At 43.0% G+C, this 16479-nt stretch overlaps 1 protein-coding gene across 4 annotated transcripts in view; it reads left to right on the top strand.

The window, feature by feature from the left end:
* Positions 1-16479, top strand: part of ASH2L (ASH2 like, histone lysine methyltransferase complex subunit) — a 271360-nt gene that overhangs the window by 53804 nt on the left and 201077 nt on the right. For 2 of the 4 annotated variants that reach the window (XM_078668167.1, XM_078668168.1), the window contains exons 2-4: positions 226-292; positions 2639-2784; positions 3759-3847. In XM_078668167.1, the coding sequence (XP_078524293.1) occupies positions 226-292; positions 2639-2784; positions 3759-3847 (302 nt within the window). Of the gene's footprint in view, positions 1-225; positions 293-2638; positions 2785-3758; positions 3848-10013; positions 10639-16479 lie in introns of those variants that run through there. The other 2 variants (XM_078668170.1, XM_078668169.1) reach the window with 2 other exon arrangements.

The raw sequence follows: 16479 nt of genomic DNA, 5'->3' as shown, positions 1-16479 counted from the left end.
TCTTTGAGAAATATTTCATGCTTGTTTATATGTTTTGTTATTAATTGAAATTGGCTCTTTCTACTATTAATATCGGATTATTGCTGATGCACCTACCAAACCAGGGACAGTGGTAGAATAACTCAAGAGTTCTATGAGTCATCTGTTTATTTCCTAATTTGCTGTTATCTGTTTTGATTTAGGGCTTGTTTTTTGTTGGTAAGTTTAGCTGTCGTTCTCTTCTAGGGATTCTACTCTTGTTGATGTCACTGGCGGATTAGATGCGGACTCCTCCAATGGGAAGGACCCTTTGGTATGTAACCAAAAGCAGTACGTATTGGCGAATTTTAGTTTTCAGCGCTGGGGGATATTTTGTGAAAATGGTAGCAGCAGTGCACTACTAAAGAGGATAGATGCACTGCTTTTTTTCTTTTGTTGTATTCCTTTTTTCTGACTTTATTATATGTATTCTAATGAAATATCTGAAATGTTCCTATGCATAGTAGGAGCCTGCCAATTTATGATCAAATATTGCATTGTTACCCAACACATCACTGGGCTGGTGTTAGTAATTTCTAATGGAATCGCAGTGGAGTCGCTGCCTGACATTTCATGTTTCCCAGTCTGTCAACGTATGGCACTCTACCTGCCCATCACAGCCCGTCACAACTGGGAACCATGATCCTTTAAAGGAGGATTTCTTTAGCTGAAAAGAAAAGGCTTGTTTTTCCTTTGCCGTGTGTGTTAACACGGTTTAAGGTGGTCATTGGCTACAGTAAGTTTCTTCAACCTTACGAAATTTGAAAATGTGTAAATATTGATATGTTGCCTATTGTATTTACTTGTTGCATGGCACAGTCTACATCAGGAGCAAGGGCAGGTTTTACCTAAATAAATATATATATTATTTATATTTTTACGCAGGACATTGATTTTAATTAAGACCACTATATAAAATCCAGCACCTTACCAACTGTACTCTCCGTTGAAGTTATAGCTATAGTGTGAAATGACGGTTTCACATTGGGCGTAATATGCCCCTAATGACACACCACCTTAGTTTTATTCTATCATGCGTATTGTCTGTTTCTGATGTCCACTGATGAAATAAGGGTGTTGAGGTTTGCTCTGCTGCATTGGTTTAAATCTATCATTGGGGAACGGGGGAGCAGGGGTTGGAGAGCGGAGTCCTGGAAGGGTAGAAACATGTGGGGGTTTTTGGGTCTTTTTGAAGGCTCAGGGGGGTAGATATCCAAGTAAGAAATTCTAAAATTGTAAATTTTAAATTAAATTAACTTACATGATTAATGAATGGCAGAGATCTGTCTGCTTGAACCAATGTTAGATTCCCTCTATCCACTATTAAACGTGTCCTGCAACCCCCAGCCTACGGAACTTTATTTGTTTTCTAGTGTTTGGGTAAAAAAACCTTGCAGTCAATATTTACTCTTCCCTGACATAACGTGTGACTGCACAGGACTTCAGCTTCTTTAGGAAGAGGCCCCAATCCTGTCTTGTCTATGGAATGGGATGAATCCGCTCTAATGTTGAATGTTGGAGGCTCCCTTACGCAAGATGCACATTGTACTAAGAATTAATTCATTAATGCCGGCCATAGCAAAAACGTTGCTTTCCTTTTAAATCAAGTCCATAAATGGTGTGCATTAGTGAAAAGAAGCATTAGTATAGTTTGAAAATATAAACTGGCTAACATAGAACTGTGAAAAAACAACAGTTGATGGACAGAATGCAAAACAATGTCATACATTCACCCCAGTACAGAGATCTGGGCCTAAATCCATCGTTTTTTTGCACTCCACACCACCCCAGTTCAGACATGGCCATATGCAAATCAGCCTTGACCCTGTGCGTCATGGGAACAGTCCAGCCCGAACTGCCAAGCCATGTCTTTCCTGGACCGGAATCAAGCATCCTAGGACCGGTTTCTGGCTATCAGCCATCTTCAGCCAGGAAAGCTTGACTCCAGTGGTGTGGAGAGCATGGGACTCACGTCTGAGCATACCCATCCCACTCGGGGTGACAAATACAAAAACAACAGTTGATGGACAGAATGCAGAACAATGTCATACATTCACCCCAGTACAGAGATCTGGGCCTAAATCCATCCATCCATCCACTATGTTCAATGTTTTTGCATTGAACATAGAACTGTGAGCAGAGTAAAAAGTGAGATTCTGCTTCTAAGCTCCTACATGCCAATAGGCCCGATTGAAGTGGGTGACCCTTGATTAAAGTCAAAAAGGCTTTATTTTAGAAATCCCTCCCCAATAATCTTCTTTGCTTCATAGGGAAAATAAAATCCCCCTATTTTTTTTATTTGTTGCCCTTAATCTCCCTCTATGGTGTTTCAAAATGTTATCATGTATGTAAGCTGTAGAAAGGAAAATATGTAAGGTCAAAGTCTTGGCTTGCTTAGTATTGTGCTAATGGTTGCTCGCCAAGGCCATAGATGAAGGCTTGTGGACAAGATGGAAGGGTTGAAAGTTTGGTTGGTCTGCAACTACTATATTTCATACTGGTATTGCACTACAGCCACTGCTTAATGGACTGCTCCAGTCGCTATGATTTTCTATGTAGTAGTGCTTTACTCCTGCTCACAGGCCTGATGGATTTTGTGTTAATACTCTTGTGCTTCCAGGAAGGTGCCGGAGACGGATTGGAAGCAATGGACACTCAGACTGGTTCTCTTGATGACGAAAATGGCCGCCAGCTCGGAGAGATAGAACTTCAGTGTGGGATGTGCGCAAAGTGGTTCACAGCGGAAACATTCCGCATTGACACTACGTATGTTTGTTTAGAAATCTACCTTTGCCAATCAGATACACTGTAGATCGTCAAATCAGTTAAAGAGCATTACCAGGAAAAAATACTTATTTTTGAAGGAAACATTATGATTAGTCTCTTTGATGTAAGTCCTGATTTTTGTGATTGAGTTCTTACTAGAGGGCACAATAGGGTCCTTTCATTTGCTAATTATGGTCCAATTTTGACTGTAATAATGGACATGCTGAAAATACATGTAAGATTAGCCTATACTACAACCATGTAGATTAATTTTAGTTTGCTTAGACTGCACTATGTTGCAATAGAATTTTGTTTTTATATTGGTTTTATGTAGTATAGCCTTAGTCGCAAGAACTCTCAGAGCATGGAAAATAGCAAGTTATAAGGATTTGTTGGTTTAAGGAGTTAGTTTAAAATGGGTGTATAGTACACTAGGGTTCTCTAATGTGAGCAAATAAATCAAAGTTGGGGCTCTTTTAAGGCCTTAGTTTTTTAGAAATGAAACCAAATGACAGGGTAAGGGGAAAGTACCTGCTGGTATTGTCTCCAGAGTTGGAGGCCTGTGATATACGCCAAACGTAAATCAGTGATGTTGCCGTTGGCTTGAAAATGGGCACAATAGACGGCCCAGCGGCCCGCTGTTATTGGTGCATAGCCCTTCTAGTAGCCTTCATACTTAGTGATACTAGAAAGATAACCTCCAGTGTCCATCCATCCCTCTACAGCCTGCAAGACTGTGAGTAATAAAGAAATACCTACACACTTTATTGTGTGCGTGCCATAGTGGGGCGCAGAAGATTTGTTTTTTTCCGGCTGCAAGTGAAGAGACCCAACAGATCAGAGTTAAGTTGCTTCTCTTCAGTTAATGTCTAGTTTTAATTGAAAGTTAGCACATAATTCTGACTGATAGAATTGTGTTCCTTTTCTGTGCACTAAAATGCTGAACTGTCTCTTTTTAACAAATCCTTCCATAGAGCATGTCTACCCTTCATGACCAACTACAGCTTTCACTGCAATGTATGCCATCATAGTGGAAACACTTACTTCCTACGCAAACAAGCCAGTAAGTATTTTTTATCTGTGGCGTTATTCCCTGTAAGTGTGGTGGTTTTCAGGGCCCTGTTATGTTCGGTAATCTACGTGTGTTTTTTGCGGGGTTCTTTGGTGTGATTTTTTTCTTCTTCTATTTTTCTTGTTTTGAGAGCCTTCTGTTTGGAGCTCGATTAAGCAGGCCCTTCAAGTTTATTGCTGTACACTGTACTTCTTCATTTCCTCCTTCTTTCTAATCTCCTTCAGTCACACTGGGACTTAGTCCATTTTTCTGGTGGACAAGTTGGGGTAAATATCCTGCTGGTTTCTGCCCATCAGTCTTGTTGCTTATAACACACTTGGCTCTAACAATTAGGCCTGGGGGACTTTATTACTCTAGCAACATTACAAAAATTACTTGACATTTTGCAATATGTGATTTTTGCATGCCAGGAAGCCATTCATATAGAAAGTATCTCGCAAAGGATATTTTTTTGCTCAAACCAGTCTATTAGTTTCATGAAAGTGTTTTTTTACCCCCAAATGTACACTTGTTGCATGTTGCACAATATACTGGCACACAGTTTACGTTTAGATTTTTTTTGTTAAATGTTCATGGAATTTTACTAAAGTTTGTGGGACAAAATTATGCAACCTTCCTCCCCTTTATTAATATTCCTCCTTGCTCTCTACCACATCCTTAATTGCTCATGTTTTCTCATTGGAAATAGCTTTGGCTTGGTAGATTTGCCATATCCTGTCCTAGTTTATTTTCTGATTCATATTAAACCTTTATACTCTGATCATAGAGTATGCTATGAATAGAGTTGCTACCCAGGCTAGTGTAATCTTGTCCTCTTTATTTGCTGCCTGGATTCTGTACTCCATACATGTTGGACCCCATAATTAGGATTGCAGTTGAATTTCACCATAGCCATCTTCACCAGCTGTGGGCTTTCCTATTACAGTGCATTGTGATCTGTCGCATTACTCTGATTTATTCAAATGCTATATATTAAGACCACAACGCCCAGAATGCAAAATATTGTGCAATGAAAGTCTAGGGCTGCAACACTGTGCCCTTGGTAACTTGACACTGATCTCTCATGGCAGTGAAATCCATGCCTCAATAGCGGTCCCAATCTTTTCTTCCATAAGCTGCAAAATTGCTTCATTATCCTTCGGTACTCTGATAAGGACCACAATCTATTACAGCGTATCTGTTTCCTTCCCCTTGACTGCAGTGCAGAGAGACATTGTCTTCACACAAGCTAGCTCTAAATCACTTCTTAAGGCCATGTTTCTTTACAGCGGACATTGTGGACGTTGGTGATTTTACTTTATTGCTTGTGCAACAAATATGCTTTAATTAAGAATGTGGGTGAGTTGAAGTAATTTATCCAGTTGTGAATATTACTTGTCATAAGAAGCTAATGTCAGGAAAATGGCAAGAAACCCCACACCATTTAATAACTGTATTTACTGTGTACATATGTATGGGATTTATGGAGTATGAAACTAGCTGCAAAGCAACCAAGCACTATCCCAAAGGTTGGTTCATCACATAAGTGGCCATTACAGACTGGGTATGGAGGAGAGGGAGAGGAATATATGTTCCTTTCCCACATTCAATTTCCCCGCAGGGAATCACAATGTGGTCGTCACAACGACCACATTGTGATTCCGCATACCTTTACTCCGCAAGTCGGAACAATGACTTGCGGAGGGGGGCAACGACTTGCGGAGGGGGGGGGGGGTGCTGGAAGTTGGAATAGTATAATTTACTATTCCAACTGTTTACCGAGGGAGAGAGTACAGGGCAGATGACATTCGTGAGCGTTGACTGAATGGATAGAGGTGGTCTGTGTGTAGAGCTATTTGGGTGCAGCAATTTGCTTGGAGTAGAGAAAGCTGATAGAATCTGCTTGTCAGACTTTTCTTGATTTTCATAGTGTTACAGACAATTTTTCGGTCTGATTATTATTTTTATTTTTCTTCTTTATTTATTTTATCATGTGCTTTTGAATCTTGATGTTGCTCCACTGAGGTGTGGATGCCCTGGTAGGTCTAATCTTTGCAGCCAGATAATGCCGGCCTTTGTTTGGAGTGCTTTTTAAATGATTCAGTATGTCCGAAGAGTAAGGGCTATCCCAGGGGAGGTTTCCAATAGGCCTGTGGCTTTAGTATCCCTGGATATAATTGGGTTAACTTAGCTGGAGAAGTGTAGTAGTCAGTACAGACTTCCCCCCTCGATGATTGTCTCCATGGAAATAACCTCCTAGGGGTTGGTGTGAGCCCCAAGGAGGTGCTGGTCCAGTGCAAGCCTCTCCCAAAGATTCTGGAGGTGCTGAACCTGCAGTTAGTTCAAGTAGGCCCCAGATACAAAAAAAGGTGAAAGTGTTGGAATGGTGGGTGACTTCTAGCCAAAGTTTCAGTGAGCCAATGAGATTCTGCCCCAGCAGGGGAGAACCCCATAGTTGGCACAGATGAAGCTCTACCTGACCCACAAGAAGTTTGGATTAGTTAGGCAGCTGTTAAGCATGAGATGGTGGCTCCTCTGCTAACAGAAGAGATTGGAAGTAGGGTGTTCTTCACAGAAAGTAGTACCGCACACTCAAAAAGAGCAGGCAAGCTTCCTGAACCCAAAAAAGCCTTTCAGTGAATAGCTAGAGGTGTGGTTGTGGGTACTGACCGCTGTCAGTGGCCTCTGCTGTATGTTCTCTGTTATGGCTGCACTGTCATTGGCATGGCTGTCTGCCCCCTCAACCTCCCGCCCCCATGTCGAATAGCAAGCCCCCAGACCCTGTTGATCATGGTGGACTTACTGAAGTTGTGGGAAACCTGTTTGGGTGAGCTGGGAGTTCCCCTGGATAAGATGGGGTTAGCAGAGGTGACCACTTCTAATCCTGAAGAAAAGAGAATGGGCGAGGAAACTAAGACAAAGTACATATTAAATGGGGTCCCAACACTGTTGCGGTAGGTCTGCTTCCCAAAGGAAGGGACCTGGAAAGGAAGATATAGGGCAGAGTAGGCCCTGCAACAATCAAGCCTGTTTCTTTACTCTTCCTCATCTGATAGACTAAGAAGACTGTACCAGGTTGTGGCTGAAGGGGGAGGGAGTGGGTGGTGGGGGGGACAAGGTTTTGTTGTAGTAGTTCCTCACTTTTTGCCTGGTATTTGATGCGACTTCGACTTAAGTGCTCTGGGTTCCTGCTAACCAGATCGCCAGTGTTTTCCACAAAACAAGACAACTGTTCAATTGATCCCCAATTAGCCAGGCCTTTAGCTCCTTGAAGTCCCTAGTAAGTGGTAATTAGGAGGGTCCCTAGGAGCTGCAGCATATCTTGTGCCACTCTATGGGGAACCAGCACCAAACTCCTACAGACTGCCACTGCATGCTGAGTGACGAGATGCTCTAAACGGTGAAACCATAGCATGGTACTCACCTGTGATCCATGTCCCTTAACACTGCCTGTAATATTTCGAAGTCTCGTCCGCACCGCAGAGACCCACTTCCAGAGTGGCCCGGCTGTCCTGATTTTGCACCCTCAACCAGCGAAGACCGTCAACCCGTAGGGCCCTAGGACTGTGCCTTGTTACCATCACCTTTGTGACCAAGCCCCCCATTGGGAGCTCCTGGACTTGTACCCAAGTTCCCCTCTGCAGCCTGTTTCTAGGTGCCCCCCCCCCTTCTTACCAGGATAGCATGCACAGCTAGCAACCCGACCAGCACCTCTGCACCTGGACGCCCCAGGGAAGGTAATGAGTAAATGCTGGTGATACTTTGGACCATGGCCCCCTACAACCGTAAAACCCAAAGGAGACTCCCAGAATCTGAACAGAAATAACTGTATGCAACATGTGCCTTTTCTACCAAAGAGAAGTATTGCTGCGTAAAGACTCATTTAAGTGCACCATTTAGTTATCTGTAAAAATTAATAATTAAAAAAGTACTTACTTGATAATGAAGTTCTTGGTATCGAAATTAACTTAAAAATACTTCTTTTTTTTTTTAATTGGTCTCAGATTTATTCTTGAGTGTGTTTCATATAAAACTTTATAAATAAATGTGTTGCCTCTAAGTACAACAAATGCTTAGCACTACCCTCTGATAAGCCCAACTGTCGCACACACTAGAACAAAAGAGAACATTTGGGTTATAGGTGCCTCTGTAGACTAACGGGGCTTGCCTGGTCTCTTTAGACAGTGTATCTTGTTTTGGTTCATTACATAAAGAGTCAGCTTCCTACACTAATCACCTAAGCCACGTGCTTGGGGAAATTGTGCCCGATGCCCCAACTCATGCACTCCTGCATGAGCTCCTGCAGACTGTCTTGACATTTGGAGGGGAGCAGACACCTGGTCTCTTGGTTGTACAAATCCACACTGAGAATGCGGACAGATGAATTAGTGATGCGAGGGCTAAAGGTTTCTGTGCTGTGGTTGATGCGGAATCTGGACTGGGAGGGATGCAAAAGATTGTTGATCTCTAGGTGTTCTGTGAGTTGGCAGTTGATTGACTTTTCAGGGACGTTGGTGGGAGATTAAAGTACACAAATTACTTGCACTGTGCCGATCTTACTCCACACAGGTTTCCAGACTTTAGGTGTCCTAGATGTGCTCAGGTTAATGCGGATTTTCTACACACGGTCTGGGGCTGTCTGGTTATAGCATGCTTTTGCTTTCAGGATGTGAAGGATCTGGAATTCTCCTTAAACTACAGGTAGCTGCACACGGCTGAAGGCTGCCTCCTGGGGTTGTTTAAGGGATACACTGAACAGAAAGTGGGTTACGGATTCTTGAACTTAGCCTCCTGACATTGCTTGTTAATGGAAGTCCCTGCCCATGGCTTACCCTATAGTCGATGGCAGGGTGAAGGTGCAATCATGAGCAATGGCCAAAAGGGAGGCGCAATGTGCCGAAGAGTTCAGAGGGATACACAGACGCCCGTTGCCTGACTTGTAGGGAGGAGGTGGTCACTAGTTTCATGGAACTGAAATAGGGACACAAACCTCACATGAGACTGGTGGCTTCTTTCACCATTCTGTGGTGGATGGAATGACACCCATAGAATGGGGATTGATTGGAGTGGGGGTATGCAGTGGGAAGAGACTGTGCCCTATATCCACTGGTGGAGTGACCAGGTGGCCCATCACTTGTCATAGCATCTGCTGGGTCCATGCAGCCCATGCTCGGACTCCTTAGTGTTGGGACTGTCGTAAACCGCAAATACAGCAGAGGTTAATGATTGAGGCCAAAAACCATACTGGGTAGTATTTAGTTCAGTTGTAACAGTTTATTTTTGATCTTTGTTTGGTTGAGATGATTCGGCCTGCGCTGCTGGGAAGTGAGCTGCTATGGACTTAGTGCTCATTTGGAGCTACACATTGTCCTTGCTTGCTTTCCTGTATAATCTGTATCATGCAAGAAATGCTGTATTGTGTTCAAAATCAAAGAGAATTAAGAAAAATAAGTTAGGACGTGTTCCGGGCGGGCACAAATTTTGACTGAGCTGGCCGCACTAACATCTGTAACACACAAGAGGCCATGATGTTGTTCACAGTGGGTGAACAGCACCCAAAGAAGTACTACTCACGTAAGGAGAACATGGCGAAGGTAAAGACGCGACCCCTCATGAGAGGGACACTGACCCAAAACAGAATCAGTGTAATACGTAGTGTTGCATGGAACTGACATCCAAGTGAAGCAGATAAAAACAGCACAGTGTGGCACACGGACACATAACATCAAAGTGAAGCACAGGGTGACTTACACACACATCAGACAACATGAGGCGCAGGGCGGCTTACACACTGGATAAAGCAAGATGAGGCGCAGGGCTGACACCCATACCAAACGTAGCAAAGGGTAAAAGACCCCATAAGCCAAACTAAGACTTGCATGATCCGTGACATTAACGTAAAGGAGGACCATGGGACTGAAACCCACTCCTATCCCAAAGGCAGGAATAAGACACCTGTAAATAAAACAACAAAGTACTGCATTAGTGAGGTTGAGTACACCCAACAATAGAAATCAGCATAGCAATGTGCACATAACAGGACATGTCTTAAAAATACACAAAAACTTTTTTTTGGATGAGTGTAACATGAGACAACCATTAAGTATTGTAAACCTATAAATGGGCACTGCAAGCTTAATTCAACTACAAATGTCACTGGTGTGCCTGTCACCGCGATAGTGAGGAACAGGTGTTCAAAGAACACGAACAAGAGTCTGGGGGGGGGGGGGGAAACAACTCCAGGAAACTCGCCACCTGAAAGTACTTATCAGCAGATAAAATGCCCAGTGAAGACTGGAGGAAAAAAGTACTTGGCAGCAGATCAACAAAACTCCCCGCAAGAATTGGAGGCAAAGTCCGGTGTCCCAACGAAGAACTCTGTGTCTAAGCGCTAGGACTGAAGAGGCAGACACTTGAGACGCAGTACGGCGAAATCCATGTGGAGCTGAGCGACCATCACGTAGAGGCCGTAAAGGCGCTCACTACTAAGGTAGTGAAAATTCCAGTTAGTTGGAGGCCATCCCCTTGCGAGGCTGCTGGAGACTTTCAACTCGCGATCAACTTTATTTAGAGGTGACAAAGTGGTTGGCATAGACAAAGGAAACTCGCACCGTGGCAGATAATAGGCAATATAAAATGCCTGTATTCTCCAACTTCAGGATGGCGGCACGCTCAAGAGACGCACGCCGAGTGGCTCATGGCGCGCTCCTGCTGCAGAATGTCCAAAGGCCTCATTGATGACCAGCAAAGATCAGGACCTCACAAGAGACTCCAGAGCTGTTCCTCACGAAACCACAGACCAGGTAAGGTGCGCAAGCAATATTTTAAATTTGAATTAGAGCGTAACTGTTTCTCGAGAGGCCAAACAGCAGGGAAAACAGCATACACAAGAAACAAAATGTAAATTGAAAACCTCTCACCCAGTTGTTTCGTAATTGCGGTAGGCAGTAATCCAAGGCAATTTTCTTGTCAAACAGCTGACTGATATTTGAAAAGCGAACAGGCACAAGTTTAACTCCTCAAGTCCTGGCGCCACCATTCTTGTTAGCCGACTCAGTGAGCTGGGAGTAAAGGGTTCTGCACTTAATCTTCTTGCCTCCTTTCTCGACCAACGGAAGCAAAGGGTCAAGCTAGGCGAGCACATGTCATCTGTTAAAGCCGTGAAGTGTGGGGTCCCTCAGGGATCCTCACTGAGCCCGACGCTTTTTAACATTTATGTTGCTCCTCTCGCCAAGCTTATAAGATCCTTTGGGCTGGAAGTGCTCTCCTACGCCGACGACACGCAGATTATGGCTTCCATCTCCCAATCTGTGAGCTCCACTGCGCATAATTTTTAAAACTGCATGGAGTCGGTCGCCGGAAGGATGGTCAAGAACTTCCTTAAATTGAATGGCGAGAAAACGGAGGTCCTTGTCTTTGGGGGCAAAAGTGAGACCTGGTCCCTGGATTGGTGGCCGTCTGTTCTTGGGGCTTGCCCTGTGCCAACGTTCTCTGCCCGCAACCTTGGGATCATTTTGGACACCTCCCTTTCTCTGGACAAGCAGGTTAGTAGGACTGTGTCCACCTGTTGCAATGCCCTGAGGATTCTTAGAAAGATCACTCATTATCTTTCCCCTGGGGCACGCAAACAGGTGGCCATAGCAGTCATTGCCTCCAGACTTGACTACTGCAATGCCCTTTATTTCGGCATTAGCAGTGGTCTTATCCAGCGCCTCCAGACCGTTCAGAATGCGGCGGCCCGGTTTGTTGTAGGCGCCCCCAAACGTTCTTCGGGTACTTCCATCAGAAAAGACCTGCACTGGCTCCCTATGCAGGCAAGGATCAACTTTAAGGCCTTATGCCTTACTCATCGTGCCCTGAATCAATCTGGACCGGAGGCAATACGTGCTCTTGTGGCCCATTATGTCCCTGGGAGAACACTGCGCTCATCCAGCAAATGTCTACTTACTGTCCCCCGCATCGCCAAAGCCAGATGGGGTGGAAGGTCCTTTCGCTTCCTTGCGCCCAGACTCTGGAATATGCTCCCAAATGATCTCAAGGGGATCCCTTCACATATACATTTCCGTAAGGCACTTAAGACTTGGCTATTCCAACAAGCCTATCTCTAATTCCCCCCCTGGTTGATTTATGAGCTCTCTTGATTCCACTCTCAGCGCCTTGATGCCTCCGGGTTTAGTAGCGCTTTCTGCATATAAATTTTCTTTAATAATAATAATAATAGTTATGGTACAGTTGACGTTTGCTGTCGGTAGGAACTTCTGCAAGATATAGAAAGCCTTGATGACGTATATATGAGTGTTGTAGCACAGAGATCACAGCACAGCACAGCACGCCTGGGCTTGGGCTGTCCAATATAGTGGACACTGGTGGGGCTGCAAGGCGTGCTTGTCAAGTTTTCTTTGTCTTCAATTTCTTGTTTCTAGTTCCCCAAAGCTTGCTTTTTGTGCCCAACAGCGTTCGCTTGACTCCCCTTGGTTGGCACGTGAAAAATCCCAGCAAGACGTCGCCAAAATGTAGTGGGCTGGCCCCATGTGTTCAGGTGACAAAGTAGACTTAGCCGAGTTGAAGTTGATGTAGTTTATTGAGTCCATAAGTAGATGTTACAGCAAACCCCACCAGGAGCAGCCTACTAGCCGCACAGCCCATCTTCCAACTGACACCGTCACACACCAGGCACCCAAGCATTCCACACATGTCCGTCACTCCAACATTCTACACGGAACACTCACACTGGCTGAGCAGCTAGTTACAAAGAGAAAGGAAACATATATACATAACCTGAGGATACTACAGGTTGTTTGGTCATTTATTATCTGTGTGCCAGTGAGGCGGATTAAGTGTAACTGGCCCAAACCTATCATTATGTAGTGATTTATCTCGGATGTCAACACATCGTTTTTATATACTGTTCACATATCTGTATTTATATTCTGTGAGTGGCGGTACATATGATATGATGTAAAGGAAACTCGGAGTAATCTTTAAATATGAATCGGCTGGCCCCACGGGATCGCATTGTTGAGTCCCAGTGTATGCGGGTCGAGCTTGTAGACCCAACGTTGTTCTTTTCCCAGGAAACTCTGGGAAATTCCCATGCCACAATTGAGTTTTTCGATCAGTTTCCATTTAAGATCACGATCTGTGTGTCCCATTTCTACATAGTATGCTTTAAGTCTGGTCGATATCCTTGTGCATTGTACAGTGTTTCTATGTTCACTTATACGTATTTTTACCTTCCTGGGGGTCATCCCAATATATCATTGGTTACATGGACATATAATCATGTAGATAATGTTGTTAGTGTTGGTTAGTATGGTGTTTTTGCTCCCATGGGGATGAGAGCCCTAAGTCAATAAAGTCGGTTTGTGCTGTAAAAGGACATACTGTGCAGGAGCCACATGGGTAGCTCTCCCATGCAGACTGCTTCCGCTGCTGCTTTTTAGAGTAAAAGATAACTAGGAAGATCAGTGGCTGTGAAGCTAAAACAGTCCCCAATTCCCCCACCCCACCTCCCCACCCCCATATTAACAATCAATTGCTTTCTTCTATTCAACCTTCGACAGCATCACAACCTCAATCCGAATCTCAAAAAGTCTCTACCAAACAATCTACGGCTTCTCAGACTGAGGATTTTTTGTTTCTTGATTACCCTTTATCTGAATTTTTGTGTATGTGGTTAATAATATCCTTGATGAGAAACAAGCCTCCGAGTGTTTGGAACGGCTTTGAGAGACTGGGTGACTACTGCACTAGGCAGGCACGTCAAAACCCTAGAGTATGGTGACAGCAGCTTTCAAATCGTAGTAGTTAAAATAGCTGTGGGTTTTTATAATCATGATTTTAGTGATACTCCCAATACTAAGTTTCACCCGTTATTTAAAGCCATTTCTGAAATAGCAGGTGACTTGGCCTGCTTAAGGCTTCTGTTGTATCTGTTTGTCTGGTGATTTTAATGTTGGGCTGCCTACTAATTATGTGAACCTATATTCTGAACCCTGTTCTTCAGTTAGTACTGACCCTTGGAATGCAGAATTAGTTTATTTTCTTGCCCCAATTAATTTGGTAAACATGCTGCCTGAGCAGTGAGGTTCACACTTTTAAGGGGCATGGCAGATCATAGACAATACACTGTCCTTTTTTTTTTTTTGAGTTTTTTTTTGCGGTAATCCTGAGGACCTATTTGTACATGCTATGGTGACCACAACCTTGTTGAAGCCACACTCTCTGCATCTCAAGGGAAAGGTTACATAGGATATTGGTGCATGTAACTTGCAATCTAGCAATGATATTTAGAGATTGATCTTGAGATTGTGCGACCCGATTCCATCTCTAAAAGATCATTGAAGCTAACCTGGGGCTGGTAAATTTGTTTCTGTTTAAGGCTCACAGTGGTGGAAGCTTTCACTAACATTTGCATTGGGATTAGGAAGGCACTCCTGAAACCTGCTAAGCCTATGTCTGATACTCCCAGTTGGTTCAACTCTGACTGTTCGGCAGCAGATAGGGCTCTTCGGCTGGCATTAGTTCCTAACTCTAGGGGCTCTGCCTTTAGTGGCTCTTCTGCATAAACAATACAAAATAACCACTGACAAGCGACTACAGGAGGTTGTTAAAGCACAGTGGGTAGCACTAGCTCAGGCCTCGCATCTTGTCAATAGCAAGTCTTTCTGGGCCTCCATGGCCAATTTAAAGCGGATCAATAGACTATCTGACATAATTTCTTGTCATATTGTCAGCAGTACCTAGAAGGAACATTTTAGCACATTATATGCAACACCCTTATCTCGTGTTTTATTTCACCATAGATTACTGCTTCGTATCTCGCTTGTTGTTTAAGATGGTGTAGAATATGTTTTTGCCTGCAGAGATTGTGTGCATACAAATCGATCACATGTTTTTCTTTGGCCTTATGTCTTGTTTAGATCTGCACCAGTTCTCCCCATATTGTCTAATGCGTTGCTTGCTGCTTGTGAGCACTTGATTTTACCAAGTGGCCAGAGGGTTTTATATTTTGATCAGTTGTTGGCTCTTGTCAGGATTGACATAACATTTAATTTTTTTATTTATTTGAGGTGGGTTTCTTTTACTTGCCCTTGTTTCTCATGTTTGATTCAGCAGGGATTGCAATGTTGTGCAAAATAGAGAGGCAATCTCTTTCACAGACTATAGAGCTGTCATTTTTTCGTTTCTTTTTGATTAACTGTCATCACTGATGAAAAGTACAAGGTAAACTCCGGTGACCTATTTCGACAACATTTACATTTAAAAAATAATAGTGTATACTCTACTCTAAAACAGCAAATGCAAAAATGCAGGATAACATTTCTTGCTGTGCAGTAGTCCTATTAATGTGTTGGCATGTTTCCCTCATTTCATTAGTACCCATGAAGTTTTATGTACAGTGCTTTCTTTCCACTGTGAGATTATCTCCACCACCTCCTTCCTTTACCCACCCTATCTCCATCGTCCGTCCTTGTAGCTGCAACTCTGATCAGAAAAAGGGGGACTGTTAATAATTTTAAATTTATTTAATTTTAACAATTTAGGATTTATTTACTTTTGTTTGATGCAGGACTTGGTTGGGCTTCAATAACTGTAGCTTGTGGGCTATATTTTCCTCTACCAATTCATCAAATTTCAGAAATTTGTTGATGTTAATTTTAATCAAGTTGGTGAATCTTAATTTAAGTCAAACTGGATACATTTCTTTAACTTTTTGTCGCCATGTTAAACATACTATCTGAAGCAAGAACCTCGTACATTCTTTAGCTTAGTGAAGAGAACTTTTCTAGTTCCAGGAATCGGAATCTATTCAGGGAATGTTAAAAAAAGAAGAAAAAAAAAGTGCAACTGGAAATCAGGAAATTTAAGATCATCTAGGGGTTGGAGAGCATTTTCTTTCCTGTCCACCAAAAGCACGGATGCATGTGGAAATCTTACACAAAGGCGATTGACAAACAAAGCACTTGCTGCTGCAGTCTTGCTATTTCATATCACATTGCTGTAATCGTTGATGTTACAATTACTATATTAAATGGTGCCTGTTAAATTGGGTTGAAAGTATGTAAGGCTGATTGAGCGGGCAGTGATCTAAAATGACAGCTGCTTATGTACTGAGGTTTAGGTTTAACAAACTATTTAGTTCTTTTTTTTTTTAAAGACATTTGGCAAGCTTTTAGTTTTTGACCATGTGCTTAAAAAACCCACAAAAAAACCACACAATTATTTAATCTCTAGCCTGTTGCCACTTCATATACTTCAAAATTCAGAAGATGAGCTCTTTCTCTTTCTGGTTGGGTAGGAGTACCCGTAGCTCGTGGGGTTGGAGGGTATGGTTTATATAATTGTCCTTTTCATTTTTATTTTTTAAATAGTCTGAAGTCAAAATGTTTAAAGCTAAGGCCTGACTAAGTTCTCTGCATCTTGACCTTACCCACCCCATTAAGGGGTGCGACCAAAAAGTCATGTTGAATGATAGACCCTTTCCTGTTTGCCCTACTTAAAGTAAGTCTTTGAACCATACTACTGAGCTTGAACGGCTAAAGGCTAGGATGTTCAACAGTAAGCAACTATATTCAGTCAATTTGAGTAGTGACTGGCTCAAGTACATTGATGCTTTTCTGACTAAGAAATGTCAAGATTGC

The sequence above is a fragment of the Lissotriton helveticus genome, chromosome 11 (genome assembly GCF_964261635.1).
Source record: "Lissotriton helveticus chromosome 11, aLisHel1.1, whole genome shotgun sequence".
Taxonomy (NCBI): Eukaryota; Metazoa; Chordata; class Amphibia; order Caudata; family Salamandridae; genus Lissotriton; species Lissotriton helveticus.
This window is presented reverse-complemented; position numbering and strand designations above follow the sequence as displayed.